At 42.0% G+C, this 19,940-nt stretch overlaps 1 protein-coding gene and 1 long non-coding RNA gene across 4 annotated transcripts in view; one reads left to right on the top strand and one right to left on the bottom strand.

The window, feature by feature from the left end:
* The first annotated feature begins 9,944 nt into the window (after nt 1-9,944).
* LOC124875107 (rho GTPase-activating protein SYDE1) overlaps nt 9,945-19,940 on the top strand; it is a 26,855-nt gene continuing 16,859 nt past the window's right edge. Inside the window, exons 1-4 of one of the 2 annotated variants that reach the window (XM_047376956.1) lie at nt 9,945-10,396; nt 18,443-18,714; nt 19,010-19,457; nt 19,526-19,855. In XM_047376956.1, coding sequence (XP_047232912.1) covers nt 10,312-10,396; nt 18,443-18,714; nt 19,010-19,457; nt 19,526-19,855 — 1,135 coding nt within the window. In that variant the 5' untranslated portion in view covers nt 9,945-10,311. Of the gene's footprint in view, nt 10,397-18,442; nt 18,733-19,009; nt 19,458-19,525; nt 19,856-19,940 lie in introns of those variants that run through there. The other variant, XM_047376957.1, reaches the window with a different exon arrangement.
* The window catches only part of LOC124875109, a 28,050-nt gene continuing 23,035 nt past the window's right edge, over nt 14,926-19,940 (bottom strand). For both annotated transcript variants that reach the window (XR_007039968.1, XR_007039969.1), the window contains exon 3: nt 14,926-16,059. This is a non-coding gene — a long non-coding RNA (uncharacterized LOC124875109). The remainder of the gene's footprint in view (nt 16,060-19,940) is intronic.

Genomic DNA, 19,940 nt, shown 5'->3' with positions numbered 1-19,940 from the left:
CAGTGCCTTGTGAAAGTACTCGGCCCCCTTGAACTGGTCAACTCATAATGCAAGAAACAAGACAGAAAATGGTTTTCAGGTGAACAGGATTTTGTGTGCAGCTGTAAGGGTTTCTTTAATATTGGGATTTGTATTATTCATTGTGATTTTATTTTATGTCATATTGCATGAACAAGCTGTAAGACTTTTGTGTGCTCATGTAATGGTGTCTGATCTCAGGTTGTGACACACTGCAAACAGTAAAGGAAAAGTTTAATATTATTTGGTTGTAATACAGAGTTATTATCAGTATAAGCAAGTCTGCATCAATAAAGGCAATGTTATGTTTATTCAAAAGATTCAAGATGAGGTGCTCTATGTGTGTCATGAGTTTGTTGGCACTACAACATGCTATAGTGAAGTTATTGACCATTTTATGCATATTTTACTGAATATTTGGCTATTTAGGCTATATATAGTCTTTGGGAGATTCCAATTTTTTTAAGTATTAATTTCCAATCCAAGAAATTTAGTATGAAAATGTGACATCACATACACATACAATGATTTTAATGACAATACACCTCTCCTTGGCGACTTTATTGAATATTTCTCCATCATATTTTTCTGGTGTTGCAATTTGCAGACGGTTCCTGCGCATTTGAGGAGCAGCTATCTCTGCATAGAGCCCAATGCAAGTCTCCCAGCGCGGTGTTAGGCTCGTTTTGAGGAAAATACAATTGATGCTCACTGTCTGCCTTGCTGTGGTTGCAGAGAGGTGTTGGTTTTCTAGAGGCAATGTTCTGCTGATGAGTTATTGATCCGGAAAAGCCGAATCTGTGAATATCTTTCTAACTTTACCGAAGTAAGTTGGCGACCAACTTCCTCCAGACTGTCCAATATAGTGGAGTCAACCTCCACATCCATCTCAGCTTGGAGCTGATTTAAATCCTCCATGACCCATGCAAAACGAAAATGGAGGTAGTCATTGTGGTCAGTATCATTTGCCAATGGCCTTAAATCATTGGCAATGGCTGTAAGAGAACCCTCCATCGTGCCTACAAAAAGAACTTCGGTACCGGAGTCTATTAGGAGCAGGATCGGGATCATACACACAATTCTAACCAATGGTGCTGAAGACAAATGTTAGAAACACCCACCTCATTAACATACGGAGACAGAAAAGCAGAAATAAATGTAGGACGAAATAAATAAAAGTATAAATAAATGAATATATGAATAAATAAATGTATAAATGAAAAAATTTATAAATAAATGAATGAATAAATACATAAATGTATAAATGCACAAAAGGAGAAAATAAATAGATAAATAAATACATTTATATGTGTATTTATTTATTTACATATTTATTTTTCATTTAGTCATTTTTGGTCCCTCATAAGCCAGCAGTATATAACCAGCCACACCGAGAGGGGGCGCTATTTCCCCATTGCACTTATACATAAAGCACGTGAAATTGTACAAGTTAACCACTGTTACACCTTGAAACCTTGACTGTCCAACATCTTCACTCAGATCTTCAAAACCAGCCACCGCAGAGATAGCTTCTTCTCCCAGAGTTGTCAGCTACTCTGCTGGAAACTAAATAGCTAAACAGCTTATCTGCAAAATCACAACATGCCTTTTTTTGTTTATTTAGAAAAAAAGGAAAAAACTCTGGCTGTACAGACACATGGATACTGCTTCTTTATCCTTTATTTTTAGTTCCTCTAAAGTTTTTGTATTTATAATTAATACCTGAACGCTGTGTACGCTGGAAACCGAAGTATAATTCTTTGTTTGTGGGTTAGGGTCACAAACTTGGCCAATAAAGCTGGTTGTTTTGATTCTGATCAATAACCTGATCACGGTGTTCAATCCTTTCCGGTCTGCTTCCCGTGGAGACCCGCTGTGCTTTTATTGTGAAGGTGGGCGGAATTTGCCTACCGGAAGTGTGTGCTTGCTGTAAACTTCGTGTTACCGGTCAGCAGAAGGTCGAGCAACAACAGCAGCAGACGCAGCAGAGACGTGTTTGGAGGTGGTAACTGGGAACTGGCGACTGGGTAACTGGTTTGTTAATTGAAAGTTGAACCGGAAGCTGCTCGGTCGGTAGCTCAGTTAGTTACGTACAGGCCGGAAACAGTTCGGAGCTAAAAGGCTAACGTTAACATGCAGGGAGCTAACCTGCTGAAGAGGAAGGGGGCGGAGCCTTGGAGCTGCATACAGGTGAGACACCTGGAGGAAGAGGAAGGAGAGGAAGGTTAACAGGAAGAGACTGAACATAACAGCTCCGTAGTTCAGCTGGTTGCTTATCAGTCTCCATCAGTAGCTCCTGCTGGCTTTAACATATTAGACAATTGATGTTCTCCCTAACTCAATCCTCACTGCTATGTTCTCCTACAGGAGAGCCTTCACTGTTCCCACACTGGCTTTTAGGTAGCTGCCTAATGTTCTAGAGAGACATGACCCAAACCCACACAGAACGTTCTCATGTATTTCCAAAGGATTGTCTGACTCAGACAACTTTAAAAGTGCTCAATCTGTTGAGCATCAATTTTCTTGTTTAACAGTTTAACTAGTGTCAAAATATTATTCTTAATGAAAAAATGTACAACAGCATGACTTTTGAGTAGCCTAATCAAAGTCCGGGCAGATTAACATGCTGTGTCCTGACCTTAAACAGGCTGTTCATCCTGGATAACCCTCCATTATGTTTGAGTTAAATCAATCCTGTCAAGCAGAGTAGGTCTAAAGTCCTCCACAGTGATGTTAAAGACTCAGCACCAGTTATCATAAACACTGGATGGCAGCTGCTGGTGACAAGAGTAGAACAACTAGTTATTAGGTTTAGGGGGGTAAATACTTTTTCACAGAGAGCCAGCTTGGTTTTGAGGGATTAGTTCCCTTGATAGACTCACCATTAAACATTTGCTTTTTGTATTTACTCTGATTATCTTATTATTATGAAAATACATGAAAATGTGACAATAAAGCAGAAACAGTCAAAATTGCTTGGAGTGTAAATACTTTTCTGGAGAAGCTGAGAGAATCATCTTAGCTTCAAGATGGATTGAGGAAGTCTAAACGTTGATACTTTTGGTCACCCTCCCAGCCAGCTGAGCCTTAGTAGAAATACAGCAGTAGGGAGTCCTGTGGATACCTTCATGTATAGAAAGAAATGGGAATGAGCCTTCAGACACAAACAGGCTGTAGAGAAAACTCACAGTGAAATATTGGTGCCATGCAGAGAAGGACATATTAAACCATTAATGAAGAACGAAGGAGCTAAATGCAAGACAGCAACATCCAAAGGAAAGTATGAGGAGAGCAGGATGGACCTTCAGTCAGACAGGATCCACCAGCACACATGCTGCAGAGAAACAGACACAGCATGTAGAAAATGTCTTATTTCTATCCAGTGATCTGGACCAGAACCTTACAGAACAACACATTACAGTTGGACATAAGGGAGACTGCTGGTGAGAGTTTCTCTGTACTGGACCCATGTTCATGTGACATTTCCCCTCCGTTCCAGTTGGTGGCAGTGATGTACCAAAACATTGCTTCCCAAGCAGAGGATTTGTAGTTTGTAAAGTTGGTTTGTAGTTTGCTTCCACTTCAAGCCACAACCAAACTGGACCTCAATTGATGATGTCAGAATTAAGATATCACTGGGATGATTATGACTTTTGATTTCAGAAGCGAATATGTTTGGAGGCGGAGATCCAGATAGCAGCATATCCAATGGAAATGTCACATGATGTGCCTGTGACCAATCAGCCACAGGAGCAGCAGGTCAGTGGAGGTTGTCGTGGGTTAAACCGTCTTCTTTGGATCAGTCTTCAGTAACTTCAGTATTTGGATTTGTTACCATGGTAACTGATGTTGAAAACCTAACAAGCTCTTGAGCTGAATGTGGGACATGCAGTATCTGTGTTTCATGTGACTATCATATGAGCTGTTGCTGCCGTAGAGACTCGTTAATGTATTTGGGTCTGCGCAGGTTGGCTCGACCCGGCCTGGACCTCCTCAGCTCTGCTGCCCCCGTTGTCTCGGAGGAGAACCGGTAAGAATCTGAGACTTACTGGTCAGTGAAAGCTCCGCCCCCTGTCGTCAGACAGTCTGTGATGTCAGATCAATCAGTCATTATTTCATTATTATTTTTTATCACAACAATGATAAAACGAGAGACCAAAGGTATAAAATATAGATTAAAGCTGGAGGTATTTTTCTAATAGTAATTCTTCTAATAACAATATAAATTTATAAATATGACATTAAAAAATACATAAAAAGTAAACAAATCTACATTTAATTAGAGCTGGTTTATATAGCTCTAATTAAATGTATACAAAATTTTAGCTGGTTTAAACATTTATTAATCATGTCAATTAAACAAAATAACTAAGTTTAATAATGCAAAAATATAAAATCAGTGTAAGGCAATAAAAGTATACATTAACAGGTAAGGAGGAATTGGGAATAATGAAGCTTAACGTGAAATAAAAGCCAAGCCAGAGAGAGATATGTCTTAGGTTTGCTTTGCTGCTGCCCTCAGGTAAACAATCACATCCGAGAAACATTAATAAGATGGCTGCTGGTCATCTTCTCCACTGCCATCATTAAGTCTGTCCTGTCTTCATCCATCTCAGTGTGGTTGCTAACATTTCTGCAGACCCCACACACCCTGCACACAAACTGTTTAGATGTTTACCTCCAGGTGGTGCTACAGAGTGTTATTCTAGAGCTAGATATTTGGCAAGTTAACCATGATGAGTATATGAAAGTCTGAATCAACCTGACTAAGGTTTTGTGTTAATGAGTGAGGGGAGGGCCAAAGACATCAACTAGGGCCTTCTTTGTTAAAATAGGAGATTGGGTGAAGTCAAGTGGTAGAGGCCACCTTTTACTTAGTAAAAGTCAAAAATAAAACAGAAAAAAGAGAAATTCAGTCAAACTCCTGGTTTGTATGCAAACTTAGTGAATAAAGCTGGTTCTGGTTCTGATTTTGAGGACCTGAAAGATCTGGATGGTTTATACAACAGAAACAACTATGATAAATAAGGGGACCTAGGACCATCGATGGCTATAAGCACCTGGAAATGAACTCTAAGAGGTACAGGAAGCAGAATTTGAACCTAAAAAATGTGAGCGCTGTTTTTGGTCTACAGTAGTTGCAGAGGATCTGTCTTCTCTTTAGGAACAGCAGAAGGTTGAAGGTTGTAGACGTATTAACCAACGGCCTTCTTAGCACACTGAGCATATCGAAAGCTGCTTGATCTGATGTGATTTGCTGCTAGTTAGTGAATGCATTCTGGGAGTTGGAGTTGACTTCTAATTATCATGAAATCTGATCATTTCAGGGTCATATCAGACACATCCTGGGTCTGTGAATGCAGAAGCAGGAGGATAAGGAGAAGGAGGCGTCCAATTACATGTCTTCCCTTCCAATGGAAGTGACCGATCAGGTGCCTTCCTGTCTCTTTCCCTGGAGGTTTATAGCTGCTGGCTCAGAGCAGCAGTTTTTCTGGAAATCTGGAGGAATGGATTGCATTTCCTCAGAGACTCTGCTCAGTCTGAAAGCAATAACACTGTGTTGTCTTGGAAGCAATCAGTTAGCATCACGTGATCTTTGTTGGTGTGTTCAGGGACTCTCTGATCAAATGTGTGTCCCTGAGCACACCTGATGTCTGACTGGCTCTCTCCTCTCTAATCAGTTCTATATGAACAGACCAGTAATCAACTCAGATTTGTCCTTTGACCTCCTGGTGAAGTGTTCACTGCCTCTTTTCACTCAGTAAAGGGCTATTACACAGTTTACCTACAGGGCATTTCCCTGACACTCGACTGTTCAAAATGTTCTTCTGTGGTGTTAAAAAACTCCATTCTGTTTGACTAACAAAGTTTTACAGAAGAAACCTAAATAAATATGATGTCTTCCTGTTCATATGTTCTAATATTATGAGACGTTTTTTATATTTTTAATTGAAATCTGACTGAATGTAAACCAGCTTCCTGCTGACATCATTTTCTGCTCCAGGCTGACCAATCAGAGGCCAGCGTTTGTACTGTAGGCAGACTTTAAAATAAAATGTCTGAAAAATGGCCTTAATATCTTGAGTGATTGTCACTGGTGAAATGGGCCCTGTTGTCTGAGAGGCCTCAGATAGGGGATTACAGGCGAGCATCGTGCCATCCAGAGGATCTGTGTGCCACCCAGTGCAACCTGCCATGTCATGCCTCACTCTGAGGCTCCACCCTCTGAGAGAGACTTCAACTATATTCAGGTAATTTATCTAGCACCTATTCAGAAGACATCATGTCAAGGCACTTTACAGGACCAGCCATACAGACACATTCAGAGTCAACTCCATGCATTAAAATTTAATCCTGTTTACAAAACAATACAGGAAAGCTCAGTTTTTAATGAAATTAGAAAAAAAGTTTTATATGTAAACCCTGTTGAGTAGTCCCCTTTAACATGAAGAAACCTCCAGCAGAATCAGAACCTGGCTCAGCGTGAGCAACCATCTGCCACCACCAACTGGGGGTTTGAAAAGGCAGAGCATACACACAGAAGCACTGACCTAGGACAATGTTCTATGTTAAGGAAAACTAAAGCGTTTAGGGCAGTAGTAGCTCCTTTAGTGACTTCATCTAGGAGAGAAAGACAAATAAACTGAGTTAGTTTCTAGAGTATAGAGGATTGAAGAGAGCACATAGTCACAGCAGAAGCTCGGACGATTCCCCTCTCCAGAAAGGTGTCACAGGTAGACACAGAGTCAGACCAAGTGTAGCTTCTAGGAAGAGAAAAGAGAACAAAGTTAAAAGCTGAAATAACAGCAAATACAGGTCCTTCTCAAAATATTAGCATATTGTGATAAAGTTCATTATTTTCCATAATGTCATGATGAAAATTTAACATTCATATATTTTAGATTCATTGCACACTAACTGAAATATTTCAGGTCTTTTATTGTCTTAATACGGATGATTTTGGCATACAGCTCATGAAAACCCAAAATTCCTATCTCACAAAATTAGCATATCATTAAAAGGGTCTCTAAACGAGCTATGAACCTAATCATCTGAATCAACGAGTTAACTCTAAACACCTGCAAAAGATTCCTGAGGACTTTAAAACTCCCAGCCTGGTTTATCACTCAAAACCCCAATCATGGGTAAGACCGCCGACCTGACTGCTGTCCAGAAGGCCACTATTGACACCCTCAAGCAAGAGGGTAAGACACAGAAAGAAATTTCTGAACGAATAGGCTGTTCCCAGAGTGCTGTATCAAGGCACCTCAGTGGGAAGTCTGTGGGAAGAAAAAAGTGTGGCAGAAAACGCTGCACAACGAGAAGAGGTGACCGGACCCTGAGGAAGATTGTGGAGAAGGGCCGATTCCAGACCTTGGGGGACCTGCGGAAGCAGTGGACTGAGTCTGGAGTAGAAACATCCAGAGCCACCGTGCACAGGCGTGTGCAGGAAATGGGCTACAGGTGCCGCATTCCCCAGGTCAAGCCACTTTTGAACCAGAAACAGCGGCAGAAGTGCCTGACCTGGGCTACAGAGAAGCAGCACTGGACTGTTGCTCAGTGGTCCAAAGTACTTTTTTCGGATGAAAGCAAATTCTGCATGTCATTCGGAAATCTAGGTGCCAGAGTCTGGAGGAAGACTGGGGAGAAGGAAATGCCAAAATGCCAGAAGTCCAGTGTCAAGTACCCACAGTCAGTGATGGTCTGGGGTGCTGTGTCAGCTGCTGGTGTTGGTCCACTGTGTTTTATCAAGGGCAGGGTCAATGCAGCTAGCTATCAGGAGATTTTGGAGCACTTCATGCTTCCATCTGCTGAAAAGCTTTATGGAGATGAAGATTTTATTTTTCAGCACGACGTGGCACCTGCTCACAGTGCCAAAACCACTGGTAAATGGTTTACTGACCATGGTGTCACTGTGCTCAATTGGCCTGCCAACTCTCCTGACCTGAACCCCATAGAGAATCTGTGGGATATTGTGAAGAGAACGTTGAGAGACTCAAGACCCAACACTCTGGATGAGCTAAAGGCCGCTATCGAAGCATCCTGGGCCTCCATAAGACCTCAGCAGTGCCACAGGCTGATTGCCTCCATGCCACGCCGCATTGAAGCAGTCATTTCTGCCAAAGGATTCCCGACCAAGTATTGAGTGCATAACTGTACATGATTATTTGAAGGTTGACGTTTTTTGTATTAAAAACACTTTTCTTTTATTGGTCGGATGAAATATGCTAATTTTGTGAGATAGGAATTTTGGGTTTTCATGAGCTGTATGCCAAAATCATCCGTATTAAGACAATAAAAGACCTGAAATATTTCAGTTAGTGTGCAATGAATCTAAAATTTATGAATGTTAAATTTTCATCATGACATTATGGAAAATAATGAACTTTATCACAATATGCTAATATTTTGAGAAGGACCTGTAATACAAAATTGGAGAGTAGTATGAGAATGTAGCGAAGAGGGTGAAAGTGGTCATTATGTCCTCCAGCACCCTAAGCCTATAGCAGCATAACTACAGAGATAGCTCAGGATAAACTAAGCCACTCTAACTATAAGCTTTATCAAAAAGGAAAGTTTTAAGCCTAGCCTTAAAAGTAGACAGGGTGTCTGCCTCACGTACTAAAACTGGGAGCTGGTTCCACAGGAGAGGAGCCTGATAACTAAAGGATCTGCCTCCCATTCTACTTCTAGAGACTGTAGGAACCACCAGTAAACCTGCAGTCTGAGAACAAAGTGCTCTGTTAGGAACATATGGACCAATCAGATCTCTGATGTATGATGGAGCTAGATCATTAAGGGCTTTATATGTGAGGAGGAGAATTTTAAATTCTATTCTGGATTTAACAGGGAGCCAATGAAGGGAAGCTAAAATAGGAGAAATATGATCTCTCTTTTTAATTTTCATCAGAACTCTTGCTGCAGCATTTTTGAATCAGCTGAAGGCTTTTAACTGCATTTTGTGGACATCCTGATAGTAAAGAATTACAATAGTCCAGCCTTGAAGTAACAAATGCATGGACTAGTTTTTCAGCGTCATTCCCGGACAGGATATTTCTAATTTTGGCAATGTTCCGGAGGTGAACGAAGAAAATCCTAGAAACTTGTTTAATATGGGATTTAAATGACATGTCCTGGTCAAAGATAACATCAAGGTTCATAATTCTATTACTGGAGGTCAATTTAATGCTATCCACACTTCAACACACATCTGTAGTCTATCTAACTGGTTGGGCTCATCAGGATTCATGGATAAATAAAGCTGAGTATCATCAGTGTAACAGTGAAAATTTATCCTATGCTGCCTGATAATTTGACCTATTGGAAGCATATATATAGTAAAGAGAATTGGCCCAAGTACTGAACCCTGTGGTACTCCACAATTAACCCTGGAGTTTAAAGATGATTTATCATTTACATGAACAAACTGGAATCTGTCAGACAAATAAGATTTAAACCAGCCTAGTGCTGTTCCCCTGATCCCTACAGCATATTCCAGCCTTCTAAGAGAATATTATGGTCGACTGGATCAAATGCAGCACTGAGATCTAACAGAACCAGAACAGACACAAGTCCATTATCTGAGGCCATAAGAATATCATTAGTGACTTTCAGCAGAGCTGTTTCAGTGCTATGATGAGCTCTGAAACCTGACTGAAACTCTTCAAACAGGTCATTCCAAGCAGTTTGAAACTGAAGAGATGCTGACAGACCAGAGCCAGGTGTGATTTGGATCTGGTTCACATTGTTGTGTTGCCTTAGAAGAGTTTTCATTGTCATGGTTTCACAAAAGGCTGCAGAATTGGATCAGAACCTTTCAGACTACAGATCCCATGAACCCCCAGTGCTGTTGCCTTCCTTCCCCAGTAGAGGGTGGAGATTGGGAGGAGGAATGGAGGCGCAGAGGGGGAGTTTGGGAAAGAATGTTTGGAATTCATTTCCTGTCGAGCAGCTCTCACAGTGAGGAGGACACAAGGAGTCATGGCCAAGTTTGAAGCTTTCCTCCGGAGCATGGAGAAGACGCAGCAGTGACTCCAACTTCTTCCACTGGAATACTGACTCCACGACTCCTGCTCCAGGAGGAGAAACAGGACTGACTCCAGATTCTTCCACTGGAATACTGACCCCAGAACTCCTTCAATAGAAGGAGAAGACACAGCGCTGACTCCTGCTTCTCTTGTAGGAATGCTGAATCCATGACTCCTGCTCCAGGAGGAGAAACAGGACTGACTCCTGCTTCTCCTGCTGGAATATTGAATTCTGTAGTCCTGCTGTAGGAGAAGGACGCCTGGCATGGCCGAGCCACTGCTGAGAAGAACCTTCTCCAGACTGAGGGGCAGAGACCAGGGCCGCAGAAAGACAGACCCCAAACTAAGCGGTGAGGATCACTTTCCAACCCTTTCAGACAGTCAGTGAATGCATCATGATGGTCAGCTAATGCCAGAGTTAGTAAGGCCACCATGATGGTCAGTGTTACTAATCCCCAGCGTCCCTCAGATCAATGAATGCATCATGTTTGTTAGTAATTTTAGTCAGAGTCCGTGAATGCATCGTATTTGGTCCTGAATTTTAATCAGTCAAAGAATGCTTCGTGTTTGTCGGTGCCTCCACCCACAGTGAAAGCATCATGATGGTCATCTTCAGTTAGTGGAGGTTCTTTTTTTTAGACTTGGCTGCTTCAGGACCATCTCTGTCAGATCCAAACAGTACCAAGAGTCACAGATTCTAGGGCCTTAGGGTCCAACTTAGGTCAGCATTGATGTCACTGTGAGGCATCAGGTTGTCATTTCCATGGAGACGAGGTGATTCGTGGTGTTTATGAGGCAAACAACCCAGGATGTTTTACCAACAGACTGATGGTATAAATTAAGCCGATCTGGGAAGTTTTTATAAGCCATCTGTCTGAACCCTGGTGTAACCAGTAGAACTGATGGAATATGGTACATGGTATGAATGTTGCTGTTTTTGAGAAGGGTTCAGTGGTCCAGGCCCAGTTTATGTTTCTGAGAGGAAATATCAGCCTGAATGACTGAGTTTAACCAGTTGCTACAGACCCACAAGACCCTCTGTAGGAAGAATCGGGGACTGGATCATCTGGAAGGATTTAACTGGGATCACTGTGGACTGTGCCTAGAGTTGGAGGCAATTCTGAGTCACAATCAGAACCAGGTTGTGATAGTGAGAAACAGAACCACAGTTTGGGCATTGCGACCCTCGGAGTGCAAAATGACTCCAGAACAGCCCAGAAATGTGATCAGATCATTTAGTGCTGTAGAACCTCCTGCAGATGGACTGGATCAGCTGACTGCTTCCTGTCATTAGCGGAGTATGTGTGCTGGGACTTCCTGTTTATGTGTCTGGGATGCTGCTGTTAGCTGGACTGATGGCAGAAATCCAGGGGATCACCGTCACACAAGACCTTGGGTTGGTTCTGTTCATGTTAAACCAGGATTGTTTGTGTTAACAGAACTGGGTCCTCAGGTTTCTGCAGATTTAGAGGAGCATCGTCTTAGATCTACTCTTCTTCTCAGCAGAGATTTGGATTTACCCTGATAAGGTTCTGATGAAGACAAACTGAAACCAACTGCAAAGTTGTTCTTATCTGACACTTAAAAACAGCTGCAACAGTCAGAATCAGAACCTGATGCAAGTTAACTCAGAACCTGACAGTACCAGCAGTCAAACACAGCTTAACATTTCGCTCTGAAATCCTGTTCCAGTGTTGTTGTGACTGTAATCATTGTGTGTGTTTGTGTGAGATGAATAGTGAATACCGTGCAGTGTGTGTTGAACACAGAAGCTTCTTTCACATCTGGGCAGCTGTTTATCCAACCCTCCCCCTCATGCTCAGCCTAAAATCAGGAACAGATGGACCATTTTTAGGTCTCAAACTTATTCAGATGACAGGAAATGAGACCAGCCTCTGGAGAGTGTCACTTCCTGTTTGGTCCTGTTTCTAGCTTCAGGAAGCAGTTGAGCAGAACCATCAGAACCGTTAGGCGGTTCACTTGCAGCAGGAGAAATGTTTTTTACTGCAGAACATTTGAAAAAAGTTCCTGATAAATAAACCAAAACAGTTTGTAGAAGCCTTGTGTTAGTCACGATCAGTTAGTCAGGATGTTAGCTAGAGTTAGGGGTTGTCAGGGTGAGTTAGTTGTGGTTAGAGTCGATGATTCAAATGAAATCATTCTGGCTCGCTTTAACAGGAAGAAACCTCCAGCAGAAACAAGTTATATTGGATCATCTACTGTGACAAGCTGGGGTTTGACAAGACAGGAGATGCACAACAAAACACATTAGCGCTGATCCAGGAATACTTTCTGGGTTAAAGTAAAGAGTTATTGGCAGCAGTATCTCAGCAGAAGTCACCCTCCATGAAGATGTTGTATCTTAACGCCAAACCCATGCTGCCTGATAATTTGACCTATTGGAAGCATATATATAGTAAAGAGAAATGGTCCAAGTACTGAACCCTGTGGTACTCCACAATTAACCCTGGAGTTTAAAGATGATTTATCATTTACATGAACAAACTGGAATCTGTCAGACAAATAAGATTTAAACCAGCCTAGCGCTGTTCCCCTGATCCCTACAGCATATTCCAGCCATTCTAAGAGAATATTATGGTCAACTATCAAATGCAGCACTGAGATCTAACAGAACCAGAACAGACACTAGTCCATTATCTGAGGCCATAAGAATATCATTAGTGACTTTCAGCAGAGCTGTTTCAGTGCTATGATGAGCTCTGAAACCTGACTGAAACTCTTCAAACAGGTCATTGCTGTATAAATGTTCACACATTTGATTAGCAACTATTTTCTCAAGAATTTTAGATAAGAATGGAAGATTGGATATAGGTCTGTAATTTATTACAGCATCTTGATCAAGCAAAGGTTTCTTGAGTAAAGGTTGGATTACAGCTACCTTTAAAAGCCTGTGGTTCTGATCCATTTACTAAGGATAGATTAGCAATATATAAAATTGGTAGGGTGAAGGGGTGAAAATTACTCTGCTACTGGGCTGTTCTGTGCTACTGAGGAAATTAATGATGGACGTTACATCTGGACCAGCATTTCTCTTTAGCTGTGACATCTTCATGAAGGGTAATATCGCCTGGCTGTTACCACCAATAACCTCCTCTTTTCTTTCTCTGTGTTTAACCCTGTCTCTCTCCTGGACAAAGCAACTGAAGAAGTTATTGATGCTGTTTTTTTCTGTTTTCCTCACATCGATTTTACTCAAGGCTCAGAGCTTAAATGTTTAGCTGTAGCAGGGTGCTTTTGTGTTTTTTTTGTGTTTCTGCTCTGTCTTCTTAAACCTGTAGTGGGTTGAGGAAGATACATGCTCACACTGAGCCAGGTTCTGCTGGAGGTTCCTCCTGTTAAAGGGGAGTTGGTACTTTTCACTGTCGCTACATGCTTGTTTAGTATGAAGAAAGGAGTGAGTAGGTCTGCTGATGTTTTGAGCAAAGCCAATTGAGTCTAAGATAGCATTAAACACTATATTTAAACTATCACTTTCAGTGTCAACATGAATGTTAAAATCCCCCACTATAATAACTTTATCTGTATTTAACACTAAATCAGATAAAAGGTCTGAAAACTGATCTAAAAATTGAGAGTAAGGACCTGGTGGACGGTACAAAACAACAAACAGAAGAGGTTTTAGTGCTGTGCAATTTGGATGAGGAAAACTAAGGATTAAATATTCAAAAGAGTTGTAGCTATTGATTGGTCTGGGACTAATCAATAAATCGGACTGAAAGATGGTTGCTACTCCTCCTCCTCGCCCAGTATTTCGAGGAATGTGAAAATTTAAATAATTAGTAGGAATTGACTCATTTATAGTAACATAATCCTCTTGCTGCAGCCAGGTTTCTGTGAGGCAAAATAAATCATTATGTGACAAAGTCTTTAAAGAGAGATCTTCAATAAACCACATTTATTTATTTTATTTTAATGTTCAATTAAAAGTTGTACTAATTTTTATGACCTTTTTTATGATTTATTTCATTTATGTTGGTTTTTAATATATTTGATTTTGGCCTCAGGCCAGACACTGTCTCAGTGGGTGAAGAGTACAGAAGCTGCTTAGAAACCTAACAAATTTGGCCAGCCACTTTAAAGTGTTCAAGTACATTTGAAAAAGTGTGAAAAAACATTTGAAAAAACACCCCAGTCTCCAGTGGATACTAAACATATCTGATGGCATTCAGAAACAAAGTCCAGTATGATTTCCAGAGGTTCTTTAACATGAACCTCCTCAGTAGAGGAGTGGCATCTCTGCTCTGAGCTCCTCCTGGATGGGGCAGCCCATTTACTTATCTCGGAGGCAGAGCCCAACTACCCTACAGAGGAAGCCCAGTCGATCCATATCTCAGGACCCTAGGTGAGGGTTGGACCATGGACTGAGCTTCATCTTTCAGCTTAGCTCCTTCTTCAAAACTAAGACCAAAGAAGTGCGCTCATTACTGCAGATGAAGATCTGATTCATCTGTGCATCTCCTGCTCCGTCCCACTATCACTGGAGAAAAAAACCCACCCCGACCTGAAGGGATCATTGCACCTTTTGTCGAATTAATTTTGTGTAACTTTGATAATTGCAGAACATTTTAGTTAAAATCTGGTCTGATCCAGATAGGTGGCATCCATCGTACTTTGGATGGAGCAGCTCTTCTTAATAGGAGGCTTTTTATTAAACCTTTAGTGGTTTCGGAGATTATTGAAGGTCTAGTGAGGGACTAAGTCCATCAGAAATAACTGAGTTTTATAAACCACATTTTAAAGCATCTGAAACCTTCCAGCAGTGGATCAAAGACGTTTGATTAATCTTACATGGAGGCTGTGAATGCCAGCAGGGAGATGATGAGCTGATAAACCCTCGGGTGTCTCAGCTGAAGGTAGCTGCAGGTGAAGCTGAGGCAGGTGTTGGAGATCATCCTCAGCTGTTTATCTAAAAGCCCACTGACAATAATTTATGCTGAAATTTAAGATCTGAGAGTCAGTGTACAGGTTCTCAACCTGCAGTGTCCCTCTGCACAGAGTGAACAGGCACATACTGTGCTCCACCAAAGAGAACCATAACCCCCTAGGCAGGAACCAGGTTCTCATAGTAGTCAAATGTTCTGTTTTCAGGTGAGCGTGCTCGCGTTAACATGTTTTCATTCTGGATTTACTGAAGTTCAGCTGTAGGTTAACAGATAAACCAATCACAAAACAGGATGATGGTGTTTTTGTTTCACACAGAAAGATCCCAAACAGATAAGAAGAGAAGAGAAGAAGCAGGCTGAGGTCACATTTAGCAGAACAACTGAGTTTATTCATGCAGCTCAGTCAGACACTCTGCACGCTGCCTATCACGAGGATCACACCGTCACAGAAACGCACAGTGTTTCTGAGCATGCTCAGAGCACCATCTCCTAACAGTGACAAACTGATCGTGACCTTAAACTGAGCTGTCCCTTTAAACTCTGAACGGTCACAGCTGCAACAAAACTCCTGGACTCCTCATATAACTTTTTATTTCTAGACAACTTTACTTCTACAAAGCAGAACCTTAACTAGACATTTGCTACCTGTAGAAAAAAAACGTTAAGCAATTAAATTCAATTTCCAGTTCAATTCAGCTTATTTACTTATACTTATACGTATAGTGAGTTCAATCAAATCATATAGAAAGGTTTGAAGTTATTTACATACAATCAGTTCATGTGTACTTATAAAACAATGCAGTCAAGTTGCCAGTTGGTAAACAGATTTACTCCACCTGAAGAAGCAACATTGGAGAGGACTTCCTTCCTTCAACTAGGAAGTAAACCTCCAGCAGAAGCAGAGCCTGAATGTATGTTTGAGAAGACACAAAATGCACAAAAGCCCACAACTACTTTCTACGTTAAAAAAGAAATTTGAGAAAATTGGCAGAGAAACACAGTTAAACAGACCGGGCCAGATTTGGCTTCTCTGAAGAGCAGCAGCTCAGCCGATTCCCCTCTCCAGAAAGGTGTCACAGGTAGACACAGAGTCAGGCCAGGTGTAGCTTCTAGGAAGAGAAAAGAGAGAGAACATAAAGTTAAAAGCTGAAATAACAGCAAATAATACAAAATTGGAGCGTAGTATGAGAATGTAGCAGAGAGAGTAAAAGTGGTCATTATGTCCTCCAGCAGACTAAGCCTATAGCAGCATAACTACACAGGTAGCTCAGGATAAACTAAGCCACTCTAACTATAAGTTTTATTAAAAAGGAAAGTTTTAAGCCTAGCCTTAAAAGTAGACAGGGTGTCTGCCTCACGGACTAAAACTGGGAGCTGGTTCCACAGGAGAGGAGCCTGATAACTAAAGGATCTGCCTCCCATTCTACTTCTAGAGACTGTAGGAACCACCAGTAAACCTGCAGTCTGAGAACAAAGTGCTCTGTTAGGAACATATGGACCAATCAGATCTCTGATGTATGATGGAGCTAGATCATTAAGGGCTTTATATGCGTAGGGCCAAACATCCACCAATCAAAGATCAAACATCACAGATTATGAGATTATGGGTGTTTTGATGTGTCCATTGTTGAGGTAGGAAAACTTTACTGGCCGTCAGTTAACTCTTACATTACTCCTCACCTCTCCCCGACTCTTTTATTTGGCACCCAAAGGACAATCCTCAGTCAGAGATCAGTTGTACGTTTCCACAAGTTTATAAAAAAAACCAATCTGAATTCAGAGAGGGGACGCACACTCACACTGGTACCTGGAAACGTCTGTGTGTTGTCCGTTTTGGAGGGGCCACAAATACCTTTATATACCCCTCGCTGCTATGCAGTACACATACACAATCATTCTATCTGTGGATATCTCCCCAGCAACCATGTAACCTCATATCCAAATAAGGAGTACTTCTGGTTCTTCTCTTATAACAAACTTATCGTGTCTGGCCCAATTTATGACCTTGCCCTCTCTGTGCGATGTTCTCCCCTGTCTTCTTCTCCCCCATCAGTGATTCCTTGTCCTTCACTAATTTATGACTGTGGACTCTCTACTTCCCTCCCCAAGGACCTTGCACTTTCTATGCTTCACTCCCTAAGCTTGACCCCCCCTCTGCTCTATGTACACATGCCAGTTACACACAGAGATAGTTAATATTACACACATAAATAGTTTATATTCTACACCATACAGTGCTTGGCTCTATTTCAAGTTTCCAAATTCCATTTAATTGAGAAGACTCCAAAAGGATCTAATATGACGTCACACGTTTTGAGATGATGTACATTCAGAAAATGGTTTTCCTCTGTCCCATCCATCCATCCATCATTCGTCCGTCCATCCATCCATCATCCATCCATCTGTCCGTCCATCCATCCATCATTCATCCATCCGTCCGTCCATCCATCCATCCATCATTCATCCATCCATCCATCCATTCATACATCCATCCATCCATCATTCATCCATCCATCCATTCATCAAATTTTCCAGCTCCTTCAGCTTTGCACCATGATGCACCATGATTGACAGATGAAGCTCCTTTAACATCTAGCTGGTTAAACCATCAGGTCTTTGTGTTCCCATTCCTGAGGAGTTTGATCTATACGTTGTATGTAGCAGCATGACCTCTTAAACTGTATTATATTTTCTTGCAGTCCCACTGAGTAAAGAGTAGCAGATAGCTCCTATCATACAATATGTTGATTTTATCATCACTGAAGAATATTGTCATTTTCCTGGGGTCTCAACCTCCCTGCCATTACCAAGTTTCCCAGTCTTGAATTTTTATTTTATTGCTTTATGTGCTTTGATGCTCCAGAATAAATCATGTTGCAGCTTTTAGATGTTTCCTGCTTGCACACAGCTAAGATTAATGACTGCTGCTCCTGTGGAACATGTCAACTGAGGAGATTATTCCTTGATTTGTATTGAGACTGTTTTGAGACTTACAGGACGCCAGTCCAAAGTTTCCCAACTCTGGGCTTCAATTTACCGGTTGAATACAATCTGACATTGTTTTGTCATCTTACACACTGAAGCAACACTAGTTTTAGTGACCTCCTATCGGCATTAACAAATGTCATTACCGCCAGTGTGATCAACAATCTTACTGAATTTACTCGTCCTTAGCCAGCCATTTCAGGCTGACTTTGACTATGGTCGCTGGTGTCTCTAATCCCACATTTATGACTATGATGCTGCTGAATAACAGAGTTAGCTTCTTAGCCGGTGTATTGCTGAGCGGGGAAAATCTGTTAGAAACATAGAGAGGCTGATGGTGATTTAAGACTTGAAGTCCTGACTGTCTGAGCTGCTCTGGAGGACTTCTACCGGGAGCTACGCTCTGTGTCTCCAATTCTGACAGCATGACCTCAAAAGCTTGGGTGCTGATGATGGAGAATTGTCAACATAGAGATACAATTCGTAATCGCTGTTTGTTTCCTTCAGAGACTCCAGTCAGCTCTGCCGCCCTTCAGACGTCTTCATCAGCATCATCGTTGACGATAACATCCAGCACTGTAACCACAGCCCACCATGTCCCCACCTCACCTCCTCGAAATCATATAACAGTTGCTAAGAAACAGCAATGGGCGCGACAGGGCGTTTCAGCTCCGCCTTCCTCTCTGAGCTCCACCCACACGACCTCTGACCAGTGGTCATCGTGGATATTCCAGCATGAATCTAAGATGGCCTGGAATGACAGTCTGGTGCAGGAGAAGGTAATCAGATGTTGAGATGTAAGAAAGCTCCTCCATGTTGACTCATTCCTGCTCATCCTCTCTCCTGAAGATTTAGTTCCTTATTTACTTGTTTGGTTAGGTTCTGGTTCCTCCTGAATATTCCATATCATCCTGTTCCTGAGAGATTTACTCCTCCATTATTTCAGTTTACCTTTCAGGTGTTCTGTCTTCTTTCACTTTGTCTATTTTGTGTTGTGACCTGGTGAGGGATTGTCTTCTACTGTTGCTCCTTTTTTCCCTCAGGTTTTAACCATCTGTGTTGCTGTGTTTACAGAAACATTCGTATCCTGACACAATGTCAATTCAGGATACATGCAGCACAAACTGTTTTCCTGTCACCACCACACAGCAGGAAGACTCTGAGTCTGCAGGGGGCGCCACTGATATTTCTTCCCCCAGCATCAGCGCCAAGCTGTCGGGTAAGCGAGCATACCTCCAGAGCCTGGAGCGGAGTAGCCGAGCATGGGTGTTGTCTTCAGGAAAGTCCCAAGCTGCAGATGATGTATGTGGTCCTCTGGAGGGTAACAGCAACAATATCTGGTACAACCCTATTCCTGAAGAGGAGGATGGAGGAGGTCCAACCAGGAGGGAGGAGGTATGGAAAAGAAGAGATGAAGAGCAGGAGGTTGCTGATCTCAGAGGAGAAGGTTGTAGCAGTGACTGTCCACAGGAGGACACCAATCTCAGTCACCACACTGATGAAATTAAGGAAGAATTCCCAGGTAAACTGTTGTTTTCCACCAGTTGTATGATTACAGCCAATTACTCAATAATTTTCCATCTCTTGCAGACTCCCCTGCCTCAGACTCAAGCCCCACCTCCTTAAAAAAAGGGGGAGGTGCTGGTAGTGTAATGGACAGGTTGAGGTCTCCTGGTACTGTTAGGAAACTGTCATTGAAGATGAAGAAACTTCCTGAACTCCGGCGAAAACTCAGCCTACGTTCATCTTCCCGTACTCGCCAGGCCACCAGTAGCACAGGACAAGGGAATGATCCAACCAATAAGAACACAGTCTCATCCCCCAACCAGAATGTCATCAGCAGATATCATCTGGACAGCTCCACCCCCCCAGCCCTTCCGCTGCGACGATCATCCAGACAACGTTCTGCCAGCAAAGGAGGTCTCCTTCCTTCCTTCCTTCCTCCATTCCTTGCTTTCTTCCTCTCTGCCTCCCTCTCATCCATCCATGCATCCATCCATCATCC

This window comes from Girardinichthys multiradiatus, chromosome 10 (assembly GCF_021462225.1).
Source record: "Girardinichthys multiradiatus isolate DD_20200921_A chromosome 10, DD_fGirMul_XY1, whole genome shotgun sequence".
Classification (NCBI taxonomy): domain Eukaryota; kingdom Metazoa; phylum Chordata; class Actinopteri; order Cyprinodontiformes; family Goodeidae; genus Girardinichthys; species Girardinichthys multiradiatus.
This window is presented reverse-complemented; position numbering and strand designations above follow the sequence as displayed.